The sequence below is a fragment of the Mytilus trossulus genome, chromosome 4, assembly GCF_036588685.1.
Source record: "Mytilus trossulus isolate FHL-02 chromosome 4, PNRI_Mtr1.1.1.hap1, whole genome shotgun sequence".
Lineage (NCBI taxonomy): Eukaryota > Metazoa > Mollusca > Bivalvia > Mytilida > Mytilidae > Mytilus > Mytilus trossulus.
The window spans coordinates 43,015,057-43,026,673 of record NC_086376.1 but is presented as its reverse complement, the minus strand read 5'-3'; the positions used below and the strand labels follow the sequence as shown (position 1 = coordinate 43,026,673).

Here is an 11,617-nt window from a genome sequence, read left to right as displayed (position 1 = left end):
CTAAGTTACTTGTCAGGTATGGTCTTCGGAATGTTTAATATGTATGTATTGAGAGCAATGCCTTGTATTCGAGTGTAACTGAGCTAATTTTGTCCCTAACGGCTTTCCATAGTTTTTATGTTTGAACGAGCGTCCTCCAACATCTATTGTTTTCATCAGTGTAAATTCATATGCTTTTTGTATGTGTCCAAGTTCAATAAAGTAAAGTTCTCTTTCCAATATAAACAGTTTTTATTTGCTCACTGCTAAAAGTATCTAACATTATAACATCGTAAAACTATATAAATAAACAGCTGCGTTAAGTGAATACTGAATCATAAATCCTTAAATACATATTTGTGGTGTCCGACGTGGTAGGAGATAGCTTACTGTACAAAAGACGGCTAATTAATTATAAATAGTTTTTTTTACGTAAATTATTTACAACATAGTTCATTTCAGCCATCTTAATATTAACAATATATTTGTGTCCGGCAGGGTATACTCATTAAATATCTTATCTGTGGTATTAAAAATACAATATTAGATCAAATGTCCAGGGGACGAATTGGTATTTAAAGATTTCAAAACACATGTTTCGGTCCCCACAAAATGGCAGACGACAAAGTCTCCGTAAATAAACAATTGCTGTTGAAGTATTTTCCTATGTATATCACAGGCGCTTGGGTCTATAATACAGATTTTTTTTTTTTTATTAAAATATTCAATTTTCTATATTTATAATACATATCTATCACTTCTGTGCATGTCTCACTAAGTTTCCAGTGATTTAAACGACCCAGAGAAAATACCCAATTTTACTATCCATACTAAGAAACAAAAAGGCAACTAACTCGACGCCATTTTTTCTGCTATCTATAAATAAATAGATTGACCTACCTGGATTCCCCAACGATTTCTCTGGAAAAACGTGCCTTCCTTGCCGTCAGATCGCACACATCGTTGATATTTATCAAATTGGTATTGTTCGTAACATTTTTAGTCCATCTCCAGCATATAATAAAAAGATTTTAACCATTTTGACTAATTTCAAATTTACGTGCCCGGAAGTTGACTGTTTTTCCCGAACTTTTGTTAAAGGGAAGTAATATTTTCCCGGACTTTTTCGGAACATCTCTCCAAGTACGTAAGAAAATAACAAAGTGATATGATGACTTCCGAACTTTTACAAAAAAGGCGCAACTTTCCAATTGCCGGAAAAGAATCTGTCATCATATTCAGTCTGAAATGATGACAATTCAACCAAAGGAAGTTACTCATAAAAATATTGATTCATGATAATTTATGAATATACAAATACTAACACAAAATTGACTTATGAGAGGAATTAAAAAAAAATTAAGCCATTGTCCATTTGATCTGATATTTTATTTATTTGGTGGAAAAGGGTGCAAGGAAATTGACTAATATTTTCTTTTCACGAAAATGTTATTGACTTTGTTTTAATTATTACAAAACATGGGTCATGTTAACTGAAGTAAAAAAAAAGGGGGGGGGGGCATATTTACAAATTTTGCAGTTCCCCTTTTTAACATAAAATCAAAACTATGTGATTTTTGAAAATTAAAAGATTACGACCGCTAACAATCAAATGAGGGGCTTGATATTGTTCGTTGTTCATCATGTCTGTTTGTTAACATATATTATTAGTTCGGAAGTCATCATATCACTTTGTTATTTTCTTACGTACTTGGAGAGATGTTCCGAAAAAGTCCGGGAAAATACTACTTCCCTTTAACAAAAGTTCGGGAAAAACAGTCAACTTCTGGCACGTAAATTTGAAATTAGTCACAATAGTTAAAATCTTTTTATTATATGCTGGAGATGGACTAAAAATGTTACGAACAATACCAATTTGATAAATATCAACGATGTGTGCGATCGGTCGGCAAGGAAGGCACGTTTTCCCAGAGAAATCGTTGGGGAATCCAGGTAGGTCAATCTATTTATTTATAGATAGCAGAAAAATGGCGTCGAGTTAGTTGCCTTTTTGTTTCTTAGTATGGATAGTAAAATTGGGTCGTTTAAATCACTCGAAACTTGGTGAGACATGCACAGAAGTGATAGATATGTATTATAAATATAGAAAATTGATTTTTTTAATAAAAGAAAAAAAGAAAAAAAAATCTGTATCATAGACCCAAGCGCCTGTGATGTATATCAGGCATATCAGAAGTTTAAATGTGAATATTTGTTTACTAGAAATGATCCTTAATTCGGCAATTACATGATATATAGCATATACAAGGTAAGCCATGAGTATTTACATACATTCCCTGCCGTAACACTTGTACAATAAAATGTAAACAAATGAAAAATTCATTTCATTTCCAGTGTTTTACACATTATAAATTTGATAAACTTGATAATTGTCAACATATTGAACCTATATACAACCATGAACTAGAAATTCATATCATAGCTGATGAAATGTTTCCCTCTTTATATTTGGTAAAATCTTGAATTTGACTTGTGTCTAAGTTGTGACCATAGTTATAAGTATAGTGGATTACTGCCACAATGGTTTTCATTCACCGGAATTTGCACTCGAGAGGTCGCTTGTGTATTAACGGTGGTTAGCGAAACGCTTTATATCGTTTAGACGCTTGTAACTACGATAAACTAATGGAGGCGGCAAAGTTTAACACCTGGACGGTGCCAAAGTTAAAGGCAGAATTGGTTATACGGGGAGCTGTAATAACAGGAAGAAAAGCAGACCTGATTGATAGGTATTTTTTCAATGTGAAATAAGATGAACAGTGTAAAACAGCCGTCAATAAAAAATGTTTCAGACCATGAAACTGAGACACTATCACTCACTACACGTACCTTGCAATTTCCCGTTCTAGAAATATATCTCAAATGGCATCACAATTTTTAAAAAGTATATGGTTGTATCATTACTGAACCGATTTTAATAAACTTGGGACCATTGAATTCAGAATTTTAACAGTTTTGTTTGCTTATTTGGTGAAAGTCATTGTTTTAAGGCATTATTTTTTTCTGGTGCTTTAAACACAAGACTTTTTTTTCTGGCCATTTCATTTAATAATTTCAAGACGTAGTGTTTATGTTATCAGAATATCGAAAACTTTTTTTAAAACAACTGAACTGACAAAACCATTTCATAAAAAAATAAAGATATATATGCATTACAGCCAATGTCATTGATTTGTGGAAAATAACAAACTTTATTTAAACAATAACATTTTAATAGCAAAAATGTTATTAGGTTTCTAATTTAATCTGTTAACATTTAAAAATTCTAAAATATTTTTTCCACAGATTAATTGCCTATGACAAAAATAGGAATTTCAAGCAGCCAGCCATTGAAATCCCTGACCACACCGATATTTTATGGCCTAAATTAGGCTATAAACATTTCATTCCTGATCATAGACTGTTTTTTTCAAAACTCACCAGAGATTAGATTGATGGGTACTTTTTATACAGATTAGCTGGTATGTAGTCAATTTACATGTTCTTGTTCACATCTTTAGGTCATTGTAGGAAAACAGAGTTGGTGTACGTGGGTTCGATTCCCACCCTAGGCATTAATTGATATTAGCTGGTGCAAAGTGGGCAGAAAAGCTTAGTGGCCCTGCATCCACTCTGTTGTCCTTATCTAAAAAATGGATCTATCATTGCCAAGTCTTGCTGTCTGTCATTGTTTTTCTAAAGTTCAGATAAAACCTTATATTTTGGTGAAAATATATATTGTGATTTATACTACAGTGGCATTGAGAAAAGTCCATTGTTGTACAGCTATGGGTTAAGGTTATTCAGAAAGGTCTTCAGAAAATAAAATCAATAAATTTACTTTTGCAATAATTTCATACAATAATAAGTTTAAATAACCCATATATGCCTCAGCATGTTCTTTAGTCTGTATCTCTTCAATAGTGAATACAACTGTGCACTTTGTAATTTCTCTTTCTATATCTCTGCACAGTTCTACATGTATCTATATAGGGAGATTGGCATGTACAGAAATATGCGTTCTTACGGTTTCTATGGTAAAGTTGAAGACAATTTTAAAGAAATATAAAAAAAAAAGGTGAAACATGCAAAATATTTCATGTCTCCACTTGATCTTTAATCAACTTTCAATATTTTGTATGTACACCTTTGAAATGTTCCATTTTAATTTTCATAAAATCAATAATGTTTTGGAGGTGATAAGCAGATAAATGGAGATATCAAAGCAATTGAAAAAGGAAAAAACTTGTTGGATGCAAAGAAGATCCTGGCTTCATCTGTTTTATTTACTGTGGATGACATTTATCTTACTGGAATTGTTGGTGCTGCCATGAAAAAACAGGTTTATATTTATATATATATTAGAGTATGAATATATTTTTTAAATGCAGTACAAATATTCATAAATATGTTGGGAATAAAAGATTCATATCTATCGGTTGATAGTTGTTAAGTTCCATGACCACAAAAAACTCTAGAAAGAGGTAACTAAGTTGAATATTCAAAGAAGGATAAATATGAATGAAGCAAAATATTACAATTAAGAAATAAGACGATATTTAGAGAATGACATGCAATTGTAAACAAAACACATGTGTGTATACATGCAAGCAGCAACAAAGCAAGCTCTAAATTTTACCACATCTAAAATAGTTGCATATGTTACAGAAAGAATCAGTGATCTGCTATCAACAATAATTCTAGACATGTATATTCATTCATTGTTGAAGCCTGTAGGGTGACCTTTAGTTGCTTATATCCACATACATTGAAATCTTGTTGATACAAATGTATTTGTCTCATTGCCATTGGAAATTTTTTCTTTTTTTCTTATACATGTATTTATAATTATAACATCTCTTTAAGGTAACTACAAATTGAAAATGGAAAAGGGGTAAGGAAGTCCAGTAAATTCACAATGTGAGTGTCCAGCAGGAAAGGGTCCGCATGCAACCTGCAAACATATTGCAGCAGTACTTCTAATGCTAGAAGAATTTTCCCAGTCAGGCCAACTAGCTGTATCGAAATCTTGCACAGAAGGACTCCAAACATTCAACCAACCATGGGCATATTATACTGGTAAGATAAGATAAGTAAGACGTTATTTTATTGATTTAAAATCCAAATTTATTGGATTGATAATAAGACAATAAACATAAGTTATACATAAACATACAATAATAGAGTGATAAATGTATAAAATCTCTGCTTAGAAGGCTATTTAGTTCTCATTAAAGCATTTATAGAACTGTACATGTCACTTACATGTCACTTACATGTATGGAATATGTTGAAATGCTGATTTAAATAAGTGTTGCCTAAACTTTTTCATTAATAGTAACAAAATACACATGTTTAACATTTAAAATAAAATCTGTGTGTCTGAATTTTTTTTTAGTGCATTTAATTTTGTCCTTTAAAGGAACTTCCAGTGTTGTGTAGAACTGTTTTTTAATTTGCCACTTTATAAACAATAATTGTTGAATTCAATTTGAATTGTAAATACCAACTTCTTTTTAGAAAAAAACATGTAAATATCAAACAGCATCTAAAATCTTTTAAAAAATCAAGGCATTTTGTGTATTAAGAAGGACAACTCTTATACAATCAAAATATGGTATTTTAACTTTTTGGATAGATTTTTATCAAATGTTTGTTAGGATAAAAAAAAAAAATCTTTTTCTTTTAACTACAAATTAAAACATCTTTCTTTCTGACATTTTACTTGAAAATAGGCAATAGCTATTGAATATTATGTGATAGAGTTTGACTAAGGAAAGTAATAGTCATATTTTTCTTATTTTGCAATTAGGTAAACCATTAAAACTGGAGGACATTCCATTGAAAAGGAAACTTGGAGATGATCTTCTTTCTGATCCTAGACCAGAAAAGTACAGGAGAATGAAAGACTATACTGATTATGTAAGAAACACAATGGTGAACTATTGTGCCATCTCATCTAAAGACATTGCCATGAGATATATTTTCCCTAGAGCAAACTTACTGGTATGTTTATTTATCTTATGAAAACACTATTGACTGAAAAAGAAACCTTGCTGACAATTAAATTAATATTAATCCTGTTTGTTACTAAGTATATAAATAATTAATAATAAAGACATAGGAGAACAAAAAATATAGCTGTTCTATAAATGAATAATAAAAAAATATATCATTTTCAGGCTGCACAACATGATCATCATTATTTGAAATTGCCATTTGCTGAACATTGGGTTGATGAAGCTTTAAAGGTAATTAAACTTTACGAATAAGTCTAAACAAAGTTCAATGATTTTGTTCAAGTACTCAAATATTCTTTTTGCCTATTTACTATATTCTTTCCTTTTAAACCAAAATATCATCAAATAATTGTTGTAGCCGAATATATAAAATCATGCAAAAAGAAATATATTGACACTTCAGACCACTTCAAACCAATATATGGTACATAATATATTATAATATAAAGCAGCAATCTAATTATTCGTACATGTGTTATAATTTCAAAGAGAATACATTAAGCAAAAAACAATACATTTTAAGCAATACATACTTTTCAAATTATACAATACACAACTTTTTGTTTTTGTTTAAAACAAACATTTAAATTAAAGTTGTTTAATTGTGTTACTGACTAAACTTCTCTATTTACAACCATAGACACACTTCTCAATTTGATGAATGTTATATAATAATCTTTAGTCTACAACTATCATTTACATGTTACTTCAATACATAAATAATGAATATTCTTGCTAGTAATGTATTAACTTGGAGAATTTAAATATTAAAAGCAATTAAATATAATTTTATAAGCATATGCTCACATTGACCAATAATGTGCTGTCCAATTTCATTAAAAATGTTTAATTGATTACATACATGTATTATTAGGTTACAGAAAAGGAAGCAAAAACCATTGAAAAGACCACAAGAGGCCAATCAAATAACAAAGAATGGTTCAAGGCCCGTCAGTGGAGGGTAACAGCATCCAGATTTGGTGAAGTCACAAAAATAACAGCTAGAAGGAACATAAAAAAACTTTGTGACTCACTTCACAATCCAAAACCTATAAACAAGCCTCAAATATTCCATGGGAAAATGTATGAAAGCAAGGCTTTAACTCAATTCAAACAAAATTATAAAATAAATGTAGTTAATTGTGGGTTAATTGTCTCACAACATTACCCATTTTTGGGAGCATCTCCAGATGGACTTGTGGGAGCAGACAGTCTTATTGAAGTTAAATGTCCTTACAGTGGCAGAAATGAAAAAATTCTCCCAGGGTCAAAATTTAAATTCTTAATGTATGAAACAGATGGCACAATGGTCTTGAGAAAAAGTAGTCCTTATTATGACCAAATTCAAGGTCAACTCTTTTTGTGTAAAAGGAAGTATTGCTTTTTTGTTGTTTACACCTTTGTTGATTTGTTTGTGCAAAAAATTTAAATAAATCATGACTATTGTGTTGGATGCTTAATACCGAAATTACAGTTGTTCTACACCAGACATTTCAGAACCTACATCGCCACTTTGTTGTGAGTTAGTCACATTTTCTTAAATTCATAAAAGCGGAATTTTATAAATTGAAATAATGTACTTCTTGACATTTTTATTAATTAAACAACAAATTGTATTGAAATAAAAACATTCATCAAAGTCTGATTTTTCAACATTTTAAATATCGGAAGGAAAAGTTTTATTATTTGGTTGTAATATGTAATTTAGGAAATTTAAATTGTAGATCATAAACTGGTAAAAAACACATTTTGTAAATACTGTATATATACAGAAGTTAATTTATTGCTTACAAAAGAAGAAATATAATATATATATATGTAAAAGTTACTATTGTGAATGCTTCTTACTTAAGGTGGGACTCAACACTTTGACTAAAATTTATTTGGCTCGTTTAATTTTCATAAAATTTTGACAAAATATTTACTCTACCCTTTGACAAAAATATAAAATATTCAATAAATTTGAACCAACCAATTTATCAGAAAAATTACACTGCTTATATATCAGTTTGATAAACACTAATTTTGATCATTAAGAAGCTTAATATTCCTTTAACAACTCAACACAATTATAACGTTTAGCTGATTTTACAGAGTTATCTCCCTGTAGTGTAAGGTACCACCTTAAATGTAAAAGAAAATTGTATTTTAATGTATTATGTAGGGAAAAGACTTATTGTACATGTTGTATCAGTAATGTGATTTCCTTATGCTAATTTATCCACAATGGCATTCTTGAAATTCAATAAAGCAAAGCATACAAATACAATTCTGTTACTTAGAGGAAATTTACTACTTGATAGTTCAGATTTTAAAATTTTAAATCTCTTGCTTAATCCAATGACTCGCTCAATGTGGATACGCTTAGATGCCACTCTACGGTCTTTTATAATTTCCTCTGGTTCTAATTGGGACTTCCCTTTCAGCATGGTTGGTGTATTCACAAATACATTTTGGTTTGCAAAAAGATCTTGCACCATGATACCCCTATCTGCCATAATGCTGTCACCAGAATCAAAGATTTCATTTTCAAGCAGGTGTGAATTTTCAATAATTTGTCTGTAACTGACTGACCCACCATAACAGTCTGAAACATAAGACACCGGGGTACAACCAGCCATAGTTTTGATGGTATTTCTATGCTTGTACGAAGACCATGTAACACTCTGGTTGTTAACATCAGATGGTTTTTGGATTGGAATTTCTGTTGCATCTAAAATAACCCTTGTAGTTGGGAATTTCCTTCCAAAATCCACAGGCATATAATCATCGACAACTTGTCTTGAAGGCCAAATATCAAGATCTTTCAATTGAAAATATAAAAAGTTTATCCAAGTATTAATGGTTCTGGATACTGTAGACTCGGAAATATTAAAAAGTAAAGAAAGCTCGAAAGCTTCCTTTCCACGTCTAATTTTCATCAAAGTAAGAAACAATTGATGTTTTGGATTAAGTTTCACACATTTATAGTTCAATTCATAAGCAGCAGGGCCAAGTGAATGAAACAAGAATATGAAATGATCATAACAACTAAATCCTGTGTAATAGGATACTGCTTTGGGGTTATTAATGAAATTTTCAATGGAGTAGTCACCCATCAATTGACACTGAACATTCTTATCCTCAGCAACCTTGCCTATGTCTGACTCATCTGTTACTTCAATAGGATGATCATTACTTGTTGCCTCAATTTCAACCTCATACTGTATGCCATTTTCAATACCTTCCATAGACGTGTCTTTACTGACCAAATCTCCATGATCCCTGGATTTCATCCTCAATGCTCTTGGGCTAACAATAGCTTCTTGACGAAAAGGAAAGACTGAGGGTACAACATCCTTCTTGAGTCTACTCTTGTCACCTAATAAAAATAAACCTATTAAGTACACTAGTTGTATGAACTTATTAATTTTATTATACTAGTATCATACTTGTAAGCCCCAAATTAATATATGCTGTACATGTATGAAGTTTCACACATTTATATTTTAATTAATCCAAATTTTTTCTGATTTAGAAAATAAGATCAGGCCTAAAAAAAAATTGTTTGTTTGCCATATCCTGACTGAAAGAATTGTTCGACTAAGAATTTTTTTTTTTTCAAAACTATTTCAATTACTGTTTTATTCATTTCAAATTTTGATGCTTGCCAGATGGACAGATATTGTTCCAGCTTCTTAGAAAAATAAAGTTATTTCCCTACCTTTGGAGTGTCGGATTGGGGAAACAAACAATATATTAATTTAGGCCTGATCTTATTTTCTAAATCAGAAAAATGTTGGATAATCAATACGTTTAACCCCGCCACATTACATATGAATGTGCCTACAATTCAGTGGTCGACGTTTGTTTATGTGTTACATATTTGGCTTTTGTTCTTTTTTTATATAAGTAAGGCCGTTAGTTTTTTCGTTTGAATTAGATGTCTTTTATAGCTGACTATGTGATATAGGCCTGTTCATTGTTGAAGGTTGTACAGTGACCTGTAGTTGTTAATTTCTGTGTCAATTTGGTCTCTTGTTGACAGTGGTCTCATTGGCACTCATATTACATCTTCCTTTTTATGCTAACTGAAACGAAATCTTTACCATGTGTACTCTTAATAAAAACGTGGATACGTACAGTGCAAGGTATTTTTTTCTGATAAATTTAGTTAACAAATCTTCAAAAGCATAAATATTCATGATATTGATAAAACATGAATGATTGATTAATACAATTTATTTGTATCAATCCAGTATATGAAAAAAAGATGTATGAATCTCAACAAGTATTTTCTATATGTACTCAAAATACAAGAACTAGTGTGACTCTAGTGTATCCTCAGGGTTCTCGCTAAGGATTTTTGAAGCAGAGTCCAGGGACTTATCATTTTTGGCCATGGTGAGTACAACAGCAAGAAGAATATATTTTATTGCAATATAATGTAATATTTTATCCTCGATGGCCTAACAGAGCATTGAAATGACATTAAATTCAGATTACTTTTTAAACTTTTGCAATAAAATGATGATATTTGTGTTTAACTGTGTTCAGTTTATACAAAAGTTTACAATCTTGATGCATCTGTGGACTCACCAGTTTTGAAAATGGTGAGTCCAGACAGATTTTGATGAATCCAGGACTCATGGTCGCCTTAGCGAGAACCCTGATCCTATAACTTGAATAATTTTGTTTGATATTTATTTATTCTTTGTTTTTGATTATATACTAGTACATAAAGAATACTAGGTAGTTTGTTTTTGATAATGACTATATCATGTGAACTATCTAGACGAGCCCATTAGGGCGAGTTTAGATATTCCACATGATATAGTCCGTATCAAAAACGAAACTACCTAGTATTCTGTTTATAGGTAATTATGACGTCACACAATGTTTTGCCTAATATTTTCAGTGATATAGCCAGTATGTTGATACTCGAAAATATTAAGCAGTGAGATCAAAGAGAAAATATGAATTACTGTTAAATATGTATACATGTATTTGTTTTTAGAAAAATGTGCACAATAATTAGCTGAAAAAATTGTTTTGTCGTGTATTCAATTGAAGTACAACTATTGATAGGTAAAAAACAGATTTCTTAACATGCATACCTGTTTTAAAACTGTATATTATAATACTTAACTTCAGTGTAACACATAGAAGCTTATATTCATGTTGTATCAATTTCATGACCATTAATGAAATGTACATGTACAAGTTCTCAGTATTAAATTATGTTGATGTATGTAACTTACTGTTCTCATTCTTTTTCCTATCTTCCTGAAATGGAAAAATATAACCACAAAGCAACACGAACAATGAAAACATCATGCAATTACAACAAAAACATTGAAACAAATCTTTTTTTTTATTTAAACAATTAAAACATTTCTCTGCTGTTGTCAAGATGAAACTATTTATAAAGTCAACCGACATTTTTGGGGTTTAAAAAAAACAACAGAAAATTATATTAAAATATGGCAAATATCAATCACAAAATGACCAGTCACTTAAATGTTTGACATCTAATTACAGATAGATGATGACGACAGAAGGCTTTTAAATGTCCACAGAAAAATTATGCATAATCACTCAGGATGAAACATGTTTTTGCAAAAATAACATCAAATAAA

At 30.4% G+C, this 11,617-nt stretch overlaps 2 protein-coding genes across 2 annotated transcripts; one reads left to right on the top strand and one right to left on the bottom strand.

The window, feature by feature from the left end:
- The first annotated feature begins 4,872 nt into the window (after positions 1–4,872).
- Positions 4,873–8,533, top strand: LOC134715329 (uncharacterized). The gene is made up of 4 exons (XM_063577438.1): positions 4,873–5,058; positions 5,792–5,985; positions 6,162–6,230; positions 6,874–8,533. Exons 1-4 carry the CDS (start codon positions 4,962–4,964, stop codon positions 7,426–7,428), a joined length of 915 nt encoding a protein of 304 aa, XP_063433508.1. The 5' UTR covers positions 4,873–4,961; the 3' UTR covers positions 7,429–8,533.
- On the bottom strand, positions 8,207–11,325 carry LOC134716627 (uncharacterized). The gene is made up of 2 exons (XM_063579636.1): positions 11,240–11,325; positions 8,207–9,360 (listed from the first exon to the last, which is right to left on the bottom strand). The coding sequence occupies exons 1-2, from the start codon at positions 11,313–11,315 to the stop codon at positions 8,207–8,209; spliced, it is 1,230 nt and encodes a 409-aa protein (XP_063435706.1). The 5' UTR covers positions 11,316–11,325.
- Between the last annotated feature and the right edge of the window lie 292 nt (positions 11,326–11,617).

Excerpts from the sequence above, each read along its gene's own strand:
- LOC134716627 (XM_063579636.1), bottom strand. The coding sequence starts at position 11,315 with ATGATGTTTTCATTGTTCGTGTTGCTTTGTGGTTATATTTTTCCATTT. Across the intron at positions 9,361-11,239 it reads TAGGAAAAAGAATGAGAACA|GTGACAAGAGTAGACTCAAG; the intron begins GTAAGTTACATA and ends TATTTTTATTAG.
- LOC134715329 (XM_063577438.1), top strand. The coding sequence starts at position 4,962 with ATGCTAGAAGAATTTTCCCAGTCAGGCCAACTAGCTGTATCGAAATCT. Across the intron at positions 5,059-5,791 it reads ACCATGGGCATATTATACTG|GTAAACCATTAAAACTGGAG; the intron begins GTAAGATAAGAT and ends TTTTGCAATTAG. Across the intron at positions 5,986-6,161 it reads TCCCTAGAGCAAACTTACTG|GCTGCACAACATGATCATCA; the intron begins GTATGTTTATTT and ends TATCATTTTCAG.